Below are 20,000 nucleotides of genomic sequence, written 5' to 3'. Positions count from 1 at the left end.
ACCTCCATAGCACCTTCTCTTAATGTTCGGTGCTACCTATAATATAACATTTACCTAGATATCGGCTGATACCAATGTCGGGCCGATATATCGCTGAATCCCTAGTTAAGGTTAGTGAATATAGACAGAGATACCAAGTGCAAGTGGTAATGTGGGGTGATGCACTTAACTGTAACAGTGTTCGGTGGTGAAACATTACAGACAAATCTAATGGAAATGAAAAACAAAACCTTTTTATTATAGCTTTTGGGTTCGCAAGTATTTATGTAATCCCCACATTTTCTTCTTGCATGTCAAAATTTAATCATACATACATTTCAACTGTGTTTCTCAGAAATGTACATGTTGTAAATCGTGTTGTATGAATTTAATCTATGTATCAGAGATAATCAGTACAAGACTCATATTGCACAATATCATCTCTGTCCTTATAATGTTTTGAAATTTGCTACTATTAGTTCTCTTGTTTGGACATTGTGTGAACCGCTACAAAGTCAATACTAAGATCAGCATGGTCTGTACCTTGGATTGATTTGACTTGTTTGTTTTCACTGTTTGTGTGTGTGTGTGTGTGTGTGTGTGTGTGCGGCCCCTGTGACTGTAGTGCTGCCAGTGACTACAGGAAGAGGAGGAAGTCGGAGCCGACGGTGTCGGAGCAGAATGCGTCGCAGGCCTCACCTCAGACCCACCAGCCCAGCCGCGCCAGCACTCTGAAGAAGCCCAGCGCACGCTCCTCCCCCTCCTCACCGTCCAGAGCCAAAGGTACACACACACACACACACACACACACATACACACGCACATGCACACGTACACACTCACACACACACACACATGTAAACATACACACACACACACACACACACACACACACACACACACACACGTTAACACACACACACACGCACAGACACACACACATACACACACACACATGCACACACACACACACACACACATACACACGCACATGCACACGTACACACTCACACACACACACACATGTAAACATACACACACACACACACACACACACACACACACACACACACGTTAACACACACACACACGCACAGACACACACACATACACACACACACATGCACACACACACACACACACACATACACACGCACATGCACACGTACACACTCACACACACACACACATGTAAACATACACACACACACACACACACACACACACACACACACACACACACACACACACACACACACACGTTAACACACACACACACGCACACACACACACGCACAGACACACACACATACACACACACACATGCACACACACACACACACACACGCACACACACACACACACACACACACACACACACACACACACACACACACCTATACTGTAGGTTTCGTAGTCTAAACAAGCTACCTACACAAACTTGAATGCATCAAGCTACTCAAGGAGGGTTTGGCATGTAGCAAAATGTGAATATCGTGTATCATATGCATAGCTTGCGTAGACTGTGAGCAGGGCTCTTCATAACGTGTGTGAGCGTTGCATTTGTCTAATGCGTCTGCATAGCTTGCATAGACTATGAATCAGCCCATAGGCATTGGGGTTCCACATGACAAGCATAATGAATTAGATGAATTAAGTATCATGAGAGATAAATAATCGTGATAGCGGAAGAGATTGATAGACCTACAATAACCAGAATGCTAAGAAGACCTTCTCTGCATGTCTGAGTATATACACATTTAGTAACCACAAACAGTAAAACACACTTTCACAGTTGTCCCCAAAAGTCCTAAAGCATACTGTGCACATACTGTACACACAAGCAAACACACACACACACACACACACACACACACAAAACAGAGAAAGCATCCCTGCTGTTCTCCGCCAGCTGGTATAGTTTCACTGGCTGCCCACGGATTCCACTCTCCTTTGCTGTTAGAGGCGTCGTGTGTGATTCTCCTTTGGGAAACAGTCGTGCTAAACTGCGTTCGTATTTCTCTCCCTCTCCGATCGAGGTCCATTGTGGTGTGTGTTGTGTTATTCCTCTCTTTGTGTCTATTGTTGTGCCTCCCTGCCTGCCTGCGGGCAGCGTAACAGTGAGCAGGCTGTGCTTTGTCCTCACTGTGGCCATTTGTTCTGTTTCCCCTCTTCTCCCTCTATGCTGCATTGTAAGGCTCATTTAGGTTCATAATGAATTAATTCATCTGTGGAATGTATGAAAACGTGTTTTGTGGTACACGCACGTGTGTGTGTGTGTGTGTGTGTGTGTATGGGAATGGGTGTATGGGTGTATGTGTGTATGTGTGTATGAGTGAGTGAGTGAGTGAGTGAGTGAGTGAGTGAGTGAGTGAGTGAGTGAGTGAGTGAGTGAGTGAGTGAGTGAGTGAGTGCGTGCGTGCCTGCGTGCCTGCATGCGTGTGTGTGGATTGACAGCCCACCTGCTGGTAGGTACTGTAGAGTGTAGACTTGTCACTCTGTACAGTGTGTGCAGTACTGTACTGCCTGCTGTGTGTCATGTGCTGCAGCTCTTGCACTGGTGTATCTAACAAGCCTGTCTTTGTGTCCCCTGTGTCCTCTCTCCCCACTCCTCCTCTATCTCACACTCTCAACATCTCATTCATCTCTCACTCCTTCTCCTCCCCCACTCCTCCGTCACTTTCTTCATCTCCTTTATTTTCCTAACAACTCTCTCGTTCCCCCTCTCCAACTCCATTCATGTCAATCCATCACACTGTTCTTGTTGCGTTTTCCGTTTCCGTTGGTCCTTTTTTGTCCTCCCTCTCTCCCTCTCTCTCTCTCTCTCTCTCCCTCTCTCTCTCTCTCTCTCTCTCTCTCTCTCTCTCTCTCTCTCTCTCTCTCTCTCTCTCTGTGGTGTGCCCGTGGTAGCGGGCGAGGGGAGTGAGATGGCGTCTCCGCGCTCGGCCTCGGTGCCCCTGTGCCCGTCGCCCCCTCCCCTGCCGCCGGGCCCCCCGCGCCGCTCGCTCTGCTCGCGCGACAGCTGGCAGGCTCAGCGGCAGGACGCGGCGGACGGCTGGAGCAGCACGGAGGACGCGTCCAACGCCTCCAACGCGCCCACGCCGCCCACCTACACGCCCAGCTACACCCCCACGCCGCCCCTGGCACAGCCCCCGCCCCGCCTCAAGTCCCGCAGCTGCGACGACCTGCTGTCGGACGGCCCGGGCCTGCACCACCACCAGCACCACCAGCACGGGGGCCGAGGGCGGGGGGGCCCGGGCGGGCGGGGGGGCAGCGGGGGGTCCACCCTACCGGCCGCCACGCGCTCCGAGAGCGCCGGCTCGCTGCTGTGCGACGGCTCGGTGGCGTCGCTGGACGGCGGGTCGGGGTCGGCGTCGCCTCGTCAGCCCCATCACCACCACCACCAGCGGCGGCGGCGGGCACACGACGCGCCGGGCTTCCTGCAGCTCTACAAGAAGATGCACCGCATCAACCGCGCCGAGCTGCTGCCCCCCGAGGTCATCCGGTCGGTGCGCGCCCGCATCCTGGAGCTGGAGAAGCACCAGCAGCAGTGGGGCAGCCCCAGGCTGGGCGGGGGCGGGTGGGCGCCGTGGGGCGGCGAGGTGCCCCGCGACATGGTGCCCTCGCGCATCTCCGCCTACGAGCAGCTGATCCAGAAGTCCAAGTCCATGCCCAACCTGGGCGACGAGGCTCCGTCGGGCGCCACCACGCCCGGCTCCTCGTCGCGCGCCAGCAGCAGCGGCTGCCCCAAGCGCCGCTTCTCCATCGAGTCGCTGCTGGAGGAGGACACGCCCACCGGCCCGCCGCCGGGCTCGTCCATCTCGGCGTCCGCCACCGCCTCGCCGTCCTCGCCCACGCCGCCCGAGCGCCGCCCCAGGAGCCCCCCCGAGGGCCAGCCGCGCGCCGGACCCTCCGACGGCCTCCCGCGAGCCAGCCAGCACCGGCCTCCGCCGCACCCGCACCCGGGCGTCCACTCCCACTCGCACCACCACCACCACCACCACCAGCACCACCACCCTCTGGACCGGCCGCGGTCCGCCAGCGCCACTCCGCACCAGCAGGGGGAGTACTCGGACAGCGAGGCCGACGCCGCCGCCTCCGACCTGAGCGACTTCGTCCAGCTGGAGGCCTCGTCCTTCTGCAGCGAGAGCGACTTCGACCACTGCTCGCTCACCTCGTCCGAGAGCTTCTACGCCTCGGCCGCCAGCCGCCACCAGCTCCTCCACCACCACCACCACCTCCACGGGCACACCCACACCCACACCCACGGCCACCCCCACCAGAGCCACCAGAGCCTGGGCCAGAGCCAGGGCTTCCAGCACCGCCACCTCATCAGCTCCTGCAAGGGCCGCTGCCCGGCCTCCTACACCCGCTTCACCACCATGCGGCGGCACGAGCGCGAGCGTGCCCGCCTGGAGCCGCGCCCGCCCACCACCACGCCCACACACGCCCACCCGTCCGCGCTCTCGCAGCCCGACCCGGGCCTCTCCAAGCTGGCCTTCCTGGTCAGCCCCGTGCCTTTCCGCCGGAAAAAGGGCTCTCCCCCCGGGGGCGGGGACGACGGCGGCGGCGGCGATGGTCATCGCCGGGGCCGCTCCCGCGCGCGCTCCAAGGCGGCCATGTACGAGGCGCTGGACGCCGCGCTGCAGGACATCTACGAGCACGTCCGCGCCGAGCGGGCCGGACGCGGCGAGGGCCAGAGCCTGCGCGACGGCGTGTCCCGGCTCCCCGACGACAGCATCCTGCGCCGGCTGCTGGAGGAGCTGCTGCCCGACGTGCCCGAGAGGAGCTCGTCGCTGAGGAGCCACCGGGGCAGGCACTTGGGCGGGCACCACAGCGCGGGGCCCTCGCCTCCGCCCCCCTCCTCACGCCACCAGCAGCAGCCTTACACCCCCCACCACCACCACCAGGCCGCCCAGAGCAGGAGCCAGCAGGGCTCCCCTAGTGGCTACGCCTCGCCCTGCGGGGCCGGCTCAGACCTCAGTGCCTCCCCCTACCGGCACCACCACCACCACGCAGACGCCTCCAACAACAACCACCACTACGCCAACGCCAACGCACACTGTTACTCAGGTGGAGGAGAAAAGGCTCACATCAGCCCCCACCCTCCCCAGCCACAGCTGCATGCACATACACACACATGCCCATCAGGTGGATAACGGCTCTGAGGCCCAACATCCACCTGCCATACCTCTCCTTCCCCCTGCTGTTCTGCTGGTGTAATGCAGGCTGTTTGACCAGGGTCTCCTGCTTGGCTATCACTGCTTACTGTAGCTTTAGTATTTAATTCAGTTTGCTGCCTACATATGTACTGTAGGTTACTGTCAGATAAATAGAAGGATCTATTTTAATTGACTGAAGGATTTTTTTATCTTTACTGCCTTATGTGCAGATTCCATGCAGAATAGAATATCTGCTATAGTGATATAGTTTAAAACCTGATATACCTTGAGTCTCACTGAGAGTGAGAATACTGTTAACTTGGTTCCTAGAACCTAGAGGTTGGCAGCAGTCCAGCGTTAGTCCTGTCAGTAGGAGACCCTGGCTGCAGCAGGCACCCCCTGATGCCCTCTCTGGTGGTGTGCATGCGTTTGAACCAGAGGGCATCACTCCTTTGTGGTCAGTCTGTGGACGACACTACCGTATTATTAGTAGCAATTCTCTGTTATCTTTTATTTACCTTTGTTGTCATTTTTTGTTCTTGTTGATGTTGTGTGTTTTGGTTATGTATTTTTATTTTTTTGTGGGTCGCTGTGTCACTTATATTTTGAAAGCTTGTTTAAAGCCTTTAAGTGTTTATACTCAGAGTAAGGCATAGAAATAGGTTAGATGTGAGGGAAGGGTTGGGCTGGGGAGTAACTACAGTATGAGTTCATTTGAGTATAGGGTTCAGGTAAGTTGATGGTGCAAAGGTGAGTGACAGTTCACAGTGCTCTGATAGTGGCCTAGATAGAAAAGCAAAAAGCCTCCACAGTTCCACAGTGATGTATAATTTGATCATTTTGTCATTTTTGTTTACAGTTGTTTTGGTTTATTTGGAATATTATTGGTGTCTTCTTTATTTTTTCCCTTCTGAGCATGTTTTATGTTAAATCCTGCATTGGCCCTGTCAACCCTCAGCATTTTACCTTGTGTGTAAAAGTGAAATAAATGTATTTTTTTGTTGGAGCCTTGCTTTTATATTTATGTTCAAATCCAACCCCTCATTTCCCTGGATGACACGTCTCCTTCACACACCTGCCATTGGATGAACCCTGTACTGTAGTATCATGTGCATGCAGTCTCCACCGTGCTGACCTGGCCATCTTGACCCTTGACCTCTCACTTCCTACGTCTCTTGCTCTCACAGATCAGACATCGGACGCCGGACGCCAAACCCCCCAGCACAGAAGGCCCTCCCCCAACAGAGAGGTGAGCAGCAGAGCTTTCTCTTGTGGTCCGCTTCCAAAAACACCTCATTCTGGAGAGAACTTTGAAGTGACTGACTGTCATTTTAGAAGTGAGGAGGATGCTGCAACATAATCATGTGAAATCAAGTTTTCTTCTTCAGCCATCTGCTAGTGACTGACTGTGTACAATTGTAGAACTATATCTATAACCATTGTCAGTAATGGGTTAGTAACCATCGTGTTTGGTATACCTGTCATATGTTCACCAGTGTTTTTATATTGGGAAAAAAATGTAATGGGAACACGATACCGTTTTTATCAATAATAATCTCTCTTGAATTAACTTGGTAGGGGTGATAGACAAAGTGTTTTGTTGTTGTTGTTGTTGTTGTTTGTGTGTGTGTGTGTGTGTGTGTGTGTGTGAGAGAGAGTTTTATGTAAGTGTTGGCTCAACTTCTCTCTCGTTGTCTCATCCTTATAGGTGTCCCATAAGCAGATGACATTTCTCATATTGTCTTCTCTCCTTCATCAGAAACAGCCTGCCAGAGCTATTTATGATTTTAAGGCACAAACGGCCAAGTGAGTAATTCTGCCAAACGCCGCAGGCAACAGGACCGTGCATGACACATGCCATCACATGCAGTCCTTATGGCTCATTTCACAAATGCGCACACGCGCACACACACACACACACACACACACCTGCTGTGCCCAAGCTATGTGCTAGCGTTGCACTTGTGCATGGCTCCTGGATGAACTACACTCCCCATCATGCATCTGCTGCTAAAGCTGGTAATGGGCTCGCTGCTCTACGCTGCTTATGTTGCCGTCATGCTTTACTCCAGTTCTGCGTTACATCAGCAAACCATCATCAGTCTCTCACTGATATTTCAGCTCTTTATTTCACATGGCCCACACGTCACGTCATTGTCTGTGTTTTTGATATGCTTATTGCAGCTTCCTGAATGTGCTGAACGTCTGCTGACGCTTGATCGTATGACACGGACCATACAGTTAGACTGAGATCCTGCACAGTGCCATGTACTGTACTTGCAGCGCTGCATAAACACTGGGAGAGGTCTCAGTGGACCCATTCAGACACTCTTGCAGGGTTGGCTGTGTCTGCTCTAGCTGTTATATTGTCCGTGTGTGTGTGTGTGTGTGTGTGTGTGTGTGTGTGTGTGTGTGTGTGTGTGTGTGTGTGTGTGTGTGTTTACCCCGCAGGGAGTTGTCCTTTAAGAAGGGTGATGCGGTGAACATCATCAGGCAGATTGACGGCAACTGGTACGAGGGAGAGCATCGCGGCCGCGTGGGGATCCTGCCCATCTCCTATGTGGAGGTGAGTGTGTGGAGTGGACATCACACCAGCTACCACCAGCTATACTTACTGCTCTAGCTAATTCTAAATGACTCATCTATCTCTGTCTCAAACACTCTCTCTCACACACATACACACACACACACACACACACACACATACACACACACAGAAGGTGCCTACGGTGGAGAAGCAGCCCCAGCCGGTGCGTCCTCCTCCACCTGCTCAGGTGAGGGAGATGGGAGAGGCAGTGGCTCGCTACAACTTCAACGCCGACACCAACGTGGAGCTGTCACTCAGAAAGGCAAGCCTGCTTCTCTATACTCTAACTTGGGCAGCCTAGTCATTCTAAATGGCTGCTTTAGTTTCAAAATGTTTCTATGTCAACATCCAGCTCTTACAGTAGATCATCCAGTGCTGTAGCATAGCGTAAAGGGGGACCATTCACTTACTGAAAGTGGATGCATAATGTGTGTGTGTGTGTGTGTGTGTGTGTGGTTGTGTTCCACAGGGAGAGCGCGTTGTCCTGCTCAGACAGGTGGACCCCAACTGGTACGAGGGCAAGATCCCAGCCACAGGCAAGCAGGGCATCTTCCCCATGTCCTACGTGGACATCACCAAGAGGTCTCCCTCCAAGAGCCCAGCCCACCGCTCAGACCCCCCCAGCTCCAGGAGCCACAAGGTGAGCCCCCCGTGGGAATCCGCCTGGTGCTGAAATAAGTCACCATTCATCTACTCTCGCTGTAGTTAGATACGTAAGGGATCATGTATAGAACACTGGTCATTATCGGGAAAATAAGTACCGACAGGGCAAACAGAGGGGTCCTGTTTTGCCCTGAAGGTACTTATTTTCCCGATAATGACCAGCGTTGTATACATTATCCCTTACGTATCTAACAGGAGCGAGAGTAGATGAATAATGTCTTAAGATCCCGACTTGCATTGTGAAGAGCCGTATGATAATACTCTATAAAGTAGTGCATAAGTGAGACGTATTGCTACTTTTTCTGCTGACTCAGCCTGAGGCCTGACTCTGTTGTCCACTCCACAGAGCTCAATGCGGTGGGAAGTAAAGTGTGCATAGTGCACAATAGTGCATTGTAAGTGAAGTGTCCTTTTAAGACCAAAGGAAAAGTCCCTCCACTCGTTTTAATGATAAATGCTGTCTATTGCCAGCTCTTTGGGCTGCTCCCTTGTTCTTGTTCTCTTCGGTTTCTCAGATGTGTGTGTGCGCGTCCACATCATTAAGTCCAGCCCTGTGGCTTGTGTTCTGGCCCTGAGAGTTTCAACTGTGTGTTCTGGCCCTGGTGTTGAGGCTACTGAGGACTGGGTATTGTGAATTCCCATGATTATGATTTTTTTTAACAACATCCCAGCGTCAGTCACCAGAGGGTTGTGGCATTCATTCATTCATTCATTCATTCATTCATTCATTCATTCAGTCAGTCAGTCATTCTGTCATTCAGTCATTCAGTCTATCATTCATCAGTCATTAGCAGTCACCTGTCTCGTTCAGAGCCTTGCCAGCAGCAGTTCAGCAGGCTAAGCCGTTAATAGCACACATCATCACATCATGATATCTGCGGTGCTCCTTCCTCCATATCAGCACTGCCGCATCCACACTGATTGCATATGAAGTGCAATTAGCAGTGTATTGATTGCGATGCGCAAAATGCTAAAAGAGGAAGTGAGTGTCAGCGTTGAGTGAATGGATGCAGGGCTGCAGTCAGCAGACACCTGTACCAGATGGAGACATGATGACACCCCTCCACCCCAACCCCCCTTCCAACCACCCCCCCTACACCCCTTCTCCAACCCCCCCCCCCCCCCCCCCCCTTCTCCTTTCTCCATCTTCCCAGCGTGGCTGATTCTGGAGGCTCGCTCAGACTCAGGGGGTGGGGTTTGTGCAGCTGTGTTGCCATGAGGATAATAAGGATGTGTGTGTGTGTGTGTGTGTGTGTGTGTGTGTGTGTGTGTGCACAAGATTTTTGCAAACAGGATGTTATCAGGGAACTAGGACAAGTGCTGCAAGCTGATCCACACAGACACATGTGCAAGCACTGCAGGCACAAATACACACAAAGCTAACATGGTCAAATATTATGCTCCTTCTCTCTCTCTCTCTCTCTCTCTCTCCCACACACACACACACACACACACACACTGAAGCTCATAATTGTCTTCCTACACACAGGGGTTGATCTCTCATTTTGCCCATTAAGCTGTACATGAGTGTTTCGATCAGTTGCCCCATAAGGAGTCATGTCTCTATACTGTATGTGGTAGTGGCTGGTAGAGACTAGACTAGGGAGGTTCTTCAGCAGCACAGGGATAATGCAGTCAGTCCACAGTTCTAAAGGTGCCGTATTTTTGTTGGAAGCTAAAAATGCATATAAACAATATACAAGAACTACATTATAAAACCACCTGAAACCTGAGCTCCAAAGCGGCACTGTGGTCCCCATACAGTACACGCCTCTCCCAGGCTAACGGAGCACACACAGTTGATGAGCACTGTTCACACCCTACCTTCCTTAGGTTCACTTGTCTTTCCTCTCCCTGTGTCCACTGGTCCTCTGTGTCCTGTTTTGTGTGTGTGTGTGTGTGTGTCTCTGTGCGGTCCCACCAGAGCGCCTCCACCCTGCACTCGCCCTCCCTCTTCAGCCCCCCTCCTGTCCCACAGCACCCCCTGCAGGCCATCACGGAGGAGTGGCTGTCCCTCACTCTGGGCCTCCAGGACCTCCTGTCTCCTCTCCACCCCTCCTCCACCGCCACCACCCCAGCCACCTCCGTCTGCAGCACCCCCGTACCCCCCCTCCCACCCCCTTACCCCGCCTGCCTGAGCCCCCATCTGGGCCCTGTCACTCCGCCCGCTCCACCCAAACGTGGCCTCACGCCTCCGCCTAGAAGCCACCACCACCCTCCAGTCAGGCCAGTACTGACCTCCCAAGACTACCCCCTGTTCCCAGCCAGACAGGGGCTCACCTCTCCAGACTACCCCCTGTTCCCAGCCAGACAGGGGCTCACCTCTCCAGACTACCCCATGTCCCCAGCCAGACAGGGGCTCACCTCTCCAGACTACCCCATGTCCCCAGCCAGGCAGGGGCTCACCTCTCCAGACTACTCCATGTCCCCAGCCAGACAGGGGCTCATCTCTCCAGACTACCCCCTGTCCCCAGCCAGGCAGGGGCTCACCTCTCCAGACTACCCCATGTCCCCGGCCAGACAGGGGCTCACCTCTCCAGACTACCCCATGTCCCCGGCCAGGCAGGGGCTCACCTCTCCAGACTACCCCATGTCCCCGGCCAGACAGGGACTCACCTCTCCAGACTACCCCATGTCCCCAGCCAGGCAGGGGCTCACCTCTCCAGACTACCCCATGTCCCCAGCCAGGCAGGGGCTCACCTCTCCAGACTACCCCATGTCCCTAGCCAGACAGGGGCTCACCTCTCCAGACTACCCCATGTCCCCAGCCCCGTGTCCGAGCCCTCCTCCGGTGCCAGCCCACAGTGTGCCAGGCTCCAGTCCTTCGCTGCAGAGTGGCAGCAGATTGAGGGCCATAGAGGAGAAGCCGTCAGGGTCCTCCACAGATCAGACAGAGCCAGACTATGCTGAGCCGCCTGGCTGCCCAGCTCTAGGCTCCCCCTACAGGCCAAGGAAAGCACTGCAGGTAGACACAGGCCAGGCTGGTGGTGGCATCCAGGACCCATACGACGAGCTCCTGTCCATGCTGCTGGACACCCAATCAAAATATGAGGATGGGGCGGGACTGTCAAAGCCATTGGTCGGTGACACATCCATCAGCCTCCATAGCAAATCTAAGAGTGTGGAGAGTAAAGTGGACGAGCCTTTTGGCTTAACGACACGGAGTCTCCTCTCACCTGGACCGCAGAGCACTGGTCACTCTGAGTCCGAGCTCTACAGACAGCAGGCTGAGGACATCCTCTCTGGCATATTCAGCAGCAGGCCGACGCTCACGCATGGCCACTCTGAGTCCATCAAGTCGGTCAGCAGCGCTGGGGAGACAGGGCTCCTGGAGCTTTTCATACGAGAGGAGGAAGAGGAGGAGCCTGATGAGAAGGAACCTGCCGAGAAAGACTCAAAGCCAGTCACAGACGCTTGTAGTGGACGCTCCGCTAAGGTAGAGCATGCAGTGTGTGACCCTTAGCGTGTGGCTAACTATCCGTAGTCACCACAGTGGTCAGTTTTAGTCTCTGCTAGGTACAGTAGATGTCAGTACTGGTACAGTAGTTTCTCCAGTCCAGTGTAAATGCTATTGCTGTATTGAGACGGGTGATTTAAAGATGCATGCGTGGTGTGCATTACAGTAGGAGAGAGAGATGTCTTCCTATTGGTCATCTTGTGTTCTCTAGTCCCCCCTCCCCATTTCATCTCTTCCGTCTGCCAGGCTGCGGATACCTCTGAGCACTCCTCTTCTGTCTCTTCTGTCCATCCTTCCTCTCTTTCACGCCCCTCCCCTCCTCCCTCTCCCCTCATCCCTCCTTCTCTCTGCTCTTCCTCCCCAAAGCCTCCATCCCCTGTTCTTTCTCCAGTCCTCACCTCGCTCCTCGCCTCGTCTCAGATCTCTCCTCCTTCTGCTCTGTCTCCTCCACCTCCATCTAGTCCTCCATCTCAGCGTGAGTCCTCTGCTCCTCCATCACCTCCTCCATGCCCTCCTACCTCCCCTCCCCCTCTCCCTCGCTCAACTCCTCCTACTCCTCCTCCATGCCCTCCTACCTCCCCTCCCCCTCCCTCTCCCCCTCTCCCTCGCTCAATACCTCCTACTCCTCCTCCTGGTCCTCCTACCTCCTCTCCCCCTCCCTCTCCCCCTCTCCCTCGCTCAACTCCTCCTGGTCCTCCTACCTCCCCTCCCCCTCTCCCTCGCTCAACTCCTCCTACTCCTCCTCCTGGTCCTCCTACCTCCCCTCCCCCTCCCTCTCCCCCTCTCCCTCGCTCAACTCCTCCTACTCCTCCTCCTCTTGGTCCTCCTCAGCTCCCCGCATCATCTCCACAAGCCAGTAGCATTCCATCTCCTCCCCCTTCACCTGCTTCCCAGACCTCCAGCATCCCACAATCCCCTGCTTCTCCTGCCCTCCATCCCCGTTCACCCTCTCTCCTCCACTCTCCTCGCTCTTCTCCTCTCTCTACCTCTCATGCCTCTCAGGATCCTGTCACCATTCCATCTATTCCTCCACCCTCTCTCCCCTTCTCCTCCTCTCCTCTCCCCTTCTCCTTCTCTCCTCTCCCCTCCTCCTCCTCCCCCAGTGGACGTTCTCCTGGCTCCTCTCCGCGTCCGCTAGTCCGCCCTTCCTCTCCGGTCTCCTCCCCTCCTCCCTCCTCTCTCCCCACCTCCTCTCTCTCCCTCCACACGCTGCTTCCCACCATCCCGGCGTCTCCTCCTTCTCCCTCCTCTCCCTGCACTCCTCCCTCTTCTCCTTCTCCGCTCCCTCCATCTCTGCTCCCTGTGCGCCAGGGCTCCACACCTCCCTCAGATGAGCATTCATCCTCTCATCCTCCACAAGCTACTGTTGCTCTGCCTTGCTCAGTCCCAGACACCTCCATGGTGCTGTCACCCTGTCCCTCTCCACCTCCTCTCTCTTGCTCCCTTGCTCTTTCCCCTCTCTCCTCTCCTCCTCCGCTCTCTCCCTCTCCACCTCCTCTCTCTTGCTCTCTTGCTCTTTCCCCTCTCTCCTCTCCTCCTCCGCTCTCTCCCTCTCCACCTCCTCTCTCTTGCTCCCTTGCTCTTTCCCCTCTCTCCTCTCCTCCTCCGCTCTCTCCCTCTCCACCTCCTCTCTCTTGCTCTCTTGCTCTTTCCCCTCTCCCTCTCTCCTCTCCTCCTCTGCGTTCTCCCTCTCTACCTCCTACCTCCCGCTCTCCTCCCATGTCTCCCTCTCTTCCTCTCTCCTCCTCTCTTGATGCTCACTCCTCCCCACCTGCTGCCTCTGCACCCCCTTCACGCGCCTCCCCTCCTGCCTCCCCTCCTGCTCCTCCTCCTGCTCCTCCTCCTGCTCCTGCTCCTGCTCCTCCACCTGTCTCTGACGCTCCTCTCTCCCCGCGAGTGGAGCCGAGGTCTCCTAAGATCAAGGTAAAGGAAAGAGTGTCGCATCAGCCTCAACCTCATTCATCTAAAACCGTCCGTATGGATCCGTACCATTCAGGCTTTTGGTGTGCATACTGACTCTGTGCTGTTTAGTGTGTGTGTGTGCACGAATACTTGTGTAGGCCCTGAAAGGTGCTGACACCAACTGTCATGTGAAGTTGTTGGTTTGGGTTGTGGCCTTGGGACGGTGCTGAGTGTGAGTGATGAGGGCACGCGCACGCGCACGCACACACACACACAGACACACAGACACACACACACACACACACACACACACACACACACACACACACACACAGGCGGGAGGCGGGCGCCTGCTGAGGAAGTGGCCCCAGTGCAGACTCAGGAGTGTGCATGCCGTGTGGCCAGCTGCTTGTGGGAGTCTTGTCTATTTGTGTGAGTCCACTTGGTGCGTAATAACAGCTGCTGTCTGTCCTCTGAGGCGGCGGTCAGATTGAGTTTGAGCTTGCTGTGGTCAAGATTACGGCATGCACATGTGCAACCTCAAGGGAGGTGCCAAAGCTCTTGCTCTGTGTGTGTGTTGTGTGTTATTCATAGATACTGTAATTGCACAATGCACTTGTGTTTTATTCATATGTCCCTTATAATGTGTGTGTCTGCAATGTGTGGGAGTGTGTGTTTGAGTGTGTAGTCTAATCTTTGTGTGTGTGTGTGTGTGTGTGTGTGTGTGTCCATGTGTGTGAATGTGTGATTGGTCTTGTCTGAGTGTGTGTGTGTGTGTGTGTGTGTGTGTGTGTGTGTGTGTGTGTGTCTGGACGTACTGTATGTGTTTGCATGATCTACTGCAGCCTTGAGCATCTCCATGTTGCCTGACTGGGTTCTCACCCCTTGCAGCCGGTCTTTAAGCAGGACGTGGTGGTGGGGGGTAAGCCCCCTCGCAGCCCCGTCTCGTCCCGGAGACTCTGCCTGTCCCCCCTCAGGAGCCGAAGGGTAGGCCGGCCCGTGCCCCAACACTAGCAGCAGTGCAGGATGGGAAATTGAGTTCTTTCTAACCCCCTCTTCCCCATTCCACTTATAGCTCAGATGTTCTTGTAAGGCTGTGTCCTTGCGCATGGTTGCCCTTCTCTGTCTGTCTGTCTGTGTGTGTGTGTGTGTGTGTGTGTGTGTGTGTGTGTGTGTGTGTGTGTGTGTGTGTGTGTGTGTGTGTGTGTCTGCGTTGTGTCTGCGAAGTGTCTGCTCAGAGTTGGATCCCATGAATCCATATGTGAGGATGATGGCGCTAAGGTTTGGACTGAATGAGCTGGCTCTGCAGTGCTGCTTGTGTCTGCTGTTATAACGTGTGAGGTTTTGCGTTCAGCTCCATCTTCTGAACATGCTCTTGGAGCTTTAACTTCCAGGTTTGAAAACAGAAATTCACACTAAAACATGAAGAAGCATTAAGACTAATGAATGTCATTTCCTTCCATCCCTCTCTCTCTCTCTCTCTCTCTCTCTCTCTCTCTCTCTCTCTCTCTCTTTCTCTCTCTCTCTCTTTTTTTCCAGAGGATCACACAGGACTCTCACCATGGGCCTGGAGACCCGTAAGTAAAACACTCAAAACTGATTGCAGCAAATACAAATGAAGCATAAAAGTTGTATCTATCTAAGTGATCTAAGTATAACTAGTGTAAGTTCTTTAAGAGCAGTGCTTTTGTGGTACAGGAGCCCTTGCTGGGGCTAGATTTTCAACCTAGAAATGACATTGAAAGAATTTTGAAAACGACACTATGTGAGATGGTACTGATAGTGTTTGTTTGTTATATATTTTGATATCAGATTATGATTAGTAACATGAATTACTCATGACTAATGGAATTAGACTGGCAATCAGATGACTTTATTGGCCGTAAATGGCTAATGGTTTAAGCTATATAAACTTCTTATGACGTGATCACTTGTTCCTGTAGTTTCAGAACACAGGTGATCATGATTAGCTTATTTTTTCTGCACGGTTTCTTCCTGGTGTGTGTGACTCCCTCTCTGATTGGTGACTGGGCCACAGGTTCCAGGCGCTGTACAACTACATGCCGAGGAATGAGGACGAGCTGGAGCTGAAGGAGGGAGACACAGTGGACGTCCTGGAGAAGTGTGACGACGGCTGGTTTGTGGGTGTGTATTGTCATGTTGAGGAATGGGCTCACAGGTGTGGGACCACATACCAATGACATTGCTATGACATTGCTTGGGACACTGAGGGAGGATGCAGTACCACTAGTTTACCACAGTGGGGGGCTATTTCTCAGGCATCTAGCAACAGTGCCCAGTTCTTCTGGTGTAGATGGGCCTTATACTACTCTGTGACAGACAGGAGAACCCACCCATACAAACACACACACACAGACACACAATACAGTATTGCATTCTGAAATATAAAAGTAAAAAACTTTTGTTTGTTTGTTTGTTTGATTGATTGATCAGGGACCTCCCGAAGAAGCAAGCTTTTTGGCACCTTTCCAGGAAACTACGTGAAGCAGCTCTAAGGCTTCTCTGTCTGTCTGTCCAGCACAAACCTCACTATTCACCGTCTGCGTGAAGTCACGCAGCAATCACACCAAGTGTGTCTGTGTGTGTGTGTGTGTGCGTGTGTGTGTATGTGTGCGTGACTGCAAAAACACCTGTCCTTGTGTGTATGGGCACTGTCCACTCAAGTTACCTTTAGCTCCAACTAGCCATCTTTACAAGAGACATTTTCACAGACATTGATTGATTCTGGGATCCTTTTACACACACCAAGCTTTTGTATCCCACCATCGCACGACTCCCATCTCACCCTGGATGGCTGTCGACCTCCCAACCCAGGCCAGTACACACGCTCTAGTCAACACATTCTCTCAATCTCGGAGGGGTGTGTGTGTGTGTGTGTGTGTGTGTGTGTGTGTGTGTGTGTGTGTGTGTGTCCTGTGATATGCAATAACAGTAGAGTAAAGTGGGGAGGGGGGGGCTCCTACAGCTCAGTAAAACTCACGGCAGTTGGAGGAACCCTTCATCCCAGGGGGGGGTAAGGACTTCCTGGTTGTCATCAGGCATGCTGGCAGGAGTCCGTAGCCCACCACTGCCTCCTCTCTCCCAGTCTGGAAGCATCTTGTGTGTGGGAGGAATGAGGAGGTGACTTGTGGGAGAGAATGGAGAGGCAGTTGCAGCAGTATTTGGACGCAGCCCATAGAACGACTCTCAGCGGGGTCAGTCCCAAATCACACACCACAGGATTCTTCAAAAGAGGATCAGGACGCAGTCGCAGAGTCCATACAACATGACAGTGAAGTCCTTTCAACAATTCCCCTCAAAGGATTGTGCAGGTATAGATCGAAGCAATGGTGTTAGGATGAGCATATGTATGTTTTAGTATTTGCTTGTGTACAATAGTATTTATAGACACTTAGGTAGAATGTAAACTATGAATTTTTTGCCCCAGTTAAGATCTATTTCACATTTCATACATAAACAGCTCTGAACCGTCATTGTATTCTAGATTCTTCACTTATGAAGTACACTTGTAGAAGTGGCAATCAATGATATATTCTGTATTATTTCTAATACTTGTATAATGAAGTGCATTTGAACTTCCGACTAAAATGGATTTCTAGATTGAATTCCAGCATTTTCTGAGATTTGTTTTGTCCTGAATTGGTTGAACTGTCTCTGTATATTATTATTATTATTATTATGAAGGATTGGAAAAGTCTGATGATCCTTTTGAATCAAATAATGGCAATGTTTTGAAGAGTATTTTGGAGTAAAGAGAGAATTAGAGGAAGAGTAATATCAAGTAGCAGTATTGGCATAAACCCCACCTTACTTACTCTCCATGTGTTCTGAGTTCCACCTGAGAAATGGCCGTGTTAGAGACAAATGGGAGAACCCATGGTCTCTCGCATCTCTCTCTCTCTCTGTCCTCTCTCTTCATCCGCACTGATGTGGCCTATGGTTTGTACTTTCACCATTGTTTGAATCATTGCTGATGTTTTTGTTTTCCTGATTTCATGGTTACTAACTCAGTGCAGGAGGCTTCATCTCTTGTAGCCGCTGTACTCTCTTCTGCATACGTTTCTTCAGGCATCACCTTGTAATGCTAAAGACTTTGTTAAAAAAATACATTTTTGTTGAGTTGCTTTAAATCAATATAGACTTCAGGGCTTGTTATTTGCTATTTGATTCAGATGTTGTGCTTGCTGGAGTACGAGTAGAAGTGAAGATACGTGTTGCCAATTTTCTCCAGGCGTGACACTTCTGTCAAACAACCCAGACAGTTGCTAGCACTGAGGCAGACCCAGCCTGATCCGGCCCGGATATGAACCAGGTCAGGCCCGGATATGAACCTGGTCAGAGTCAGATATAAGCCGGATCAGGGTCTGAGTCGGTGCAAGCTCCTGTTTAGGCAGCCTTAGTGTTTTAATGAGTACAAGCCTTTGGTATTCTTTCACCTCTCTTAATGAAGTAGTGAGTGTGTACAGTATGTCTGTATGTGTATGTGTTTGTGCACTGAGTGACGCAGACAACTGAAAAAAAAAATATATATATATTTTAAAAAGCACCTTAAACCACACATTAGTTTACTTTTACAATGCATTTGTTTTCTCTCATCCTCTCTTTTTTCTTTGCATCACGCCATCCTCTTGTGTCCTTCCTACACTGAACTCACTGTATTGCCTGCAGTGTTTTTGTATGTCTTTTTGTATGGAACTGTAAATCAAAGAGATTCACTCGCTTTATAAAGTCATTTCTTTCTCACCCAGCATTGGTTATGATGGTTCCGTGTTTCTTTTCGTCTTGGTTTCATCATTCATCTGAATGTCCACTGCATCCCACACCTCACCCTCATGTCAGTGTCATTTTGCCAAACTCGCCACACAAATACACTGTACATACAGTACACACACACACACACACACACACACAAATGCACATGCGCGCACACACACATACACATACACATCTACGGTGCAAAAAAAGGAACTCTTTATGCAACACGAGACAGATCAAGTACAATTCCTATTCCAGGGTATACTCCCCTGACTTTAAGGGCCTCCATCCGAATGGGTGGAGTGTAGTAGACTTTGTTGTAGATCGCTCTTTTGGAGTGCACCTTTTTGCTACAGCCATTACTGTGAAGCCCCAGCTTTGGCCCTGAAGATGACGGACTACCTCAGGGTCCCTCTCCTGTTGTCCTGCTGGTCCTAAACGAGACCGCCGAGAGATGACCGATCAAGTCCAGGCATCAGTGCTGATTTCTTTTTTTTCTCTTCTTCTTCTTTTTTTTGTCTTACTGAGTGACTGACCAATAAATTCTGCTTGATAATTAAGGTTTGGCTTGTTGAATACATACTTGTGCTGTGTCATGCTTATGGGGCTAACAAGGCCTTGTTTTACAAGGCAAAGACCTTTTTGTTTTCTAAACACATTATGTAAGAGGAGATTGACTGAAGGAGAAGGGAGAAGAGTGGTGTTCCAGTGTGTGTCTGTGTTGGTTGCTGATGCTGTGTAGACTGCACACAAGTATTATAAAGGATGAGAATAGTGAGCTACTGCTGTGTGTGCATGTGACAATGTGTAACCGTGTGTGTGTGTGTGTGTGTGTGTACGGTTCTCAGTGTGGTCATTTTTTCCATGTAAAATCTCCTGTAGTCGTCACCTTGGCTTCCTGATGATGTGTAGAGGGAAACCTCCCTTGCCTCCATAGCAACTCGGCAAATAAACAATTCACTCCGCACAAGTTACAAGAGACTCATCTCACCATCCTCTGCATGCAGTGAGCTTTAATATCCCCTCCTTTTCAAAAATGTCAGCTGTATGTTTTCATTGGCTACTGTAGTTTAACTAAGACTGCTGTTAGGGTATATTTAATGTTAGTGTAAGTTAGGAAATGGGACACCTGAAGTTTGACTTTGTCTGGTGTTGTTTGGAATGCATCTGACAGAGGATAAAAGAGACGGGAAAAACATGAAGGGATAAGACCATTAGTCTTCAAACACTCCGTGGGGGTCACAGGAAGGGGGGAGAGAGAGAAGGGGGGGTGGGGTGGGGGATGGCATGTTTATTTCCCACCCAAAACAAGATAAGCTGCCGAGTGAAATGCACATCAGACATGGGAAGCTATTCTCTGGTGTGGCATGTGTATGTATGCAACTGGTATGTATGGCTATGGTGCATTTGTGTGAGAGAGAAGGGAGATCATAAAGATGATAATCAGGTGTAGATGGTATGATGAGAATCAGCA

General features: G+C 51.7%; 1 protein-coding gene across 1 annotated transcript in view; it reads left to right on the top strand.

Moving 5' to 3' along the window:
• Positions 1-18,519, top strand: part of sorbs2a (sorbin and SH3 domain containing 2a) — a 77,138-nt gene extending 58,619 nt beyond the window's left edge. The window contains exons 17-26 of the mRNA XM_062551675.1: positions 605-762; positions 2,890-5,052; positions 6,329-6,390; positions 6,850-6,947; positions 7,593-7,707; positions 7,859-7,990; positions 8,198-8,368; positions 15,290-15,327; positions 15,789-15,895; positions 16,205-18,519. Coding sequence (XP_062407659.1) covers positions 605-762; positions 2,890-5,052; positions 6,329-6,390; positions 6,850-6,947; positions 7,593-7,707; positions 7,859-7,990; positions 8,198-8,368; positions 15,290-15,327; positions 15,789-15,895; positions 16,205-16,266 — 3,106 coding nt within the window. The 3' untranslated portion in view covers positions 16,267-18,519. The remainder of the gene's footprint in view (positions 1-604; positions 763-2,889; positions 5,053-6,328; positions 6,391-6,849; positions 6,948-7,592; positions 7,708-7,858; positions 7,991-8,197; positions 8,369-15,289; positions 15,328-15,788; positions 15,896-16,204) is intronic.
• Positions 18,520-20,000: the final 1,481 nt, after the last annotated feature.

The sequence above is a fragment of the Sardina pilchardus genome, chromosome 2 (genome assembly GCF_963854185.1).
Source record: "Sardina pilchardus chromosome 2, fSarPil1.1, whole genome shotgun sequence".
Lineage (NCBI taxonomy): Eukaryota > Metazoa > Chordata > Actinopteri > Clupeiformes > Clupeidae > Sardina > Sardina pilchardus.
Note: the sequence above shows the minus strand (reverse complement) of the source record. Positions and strands in the feature narration are given on the sequence as shown.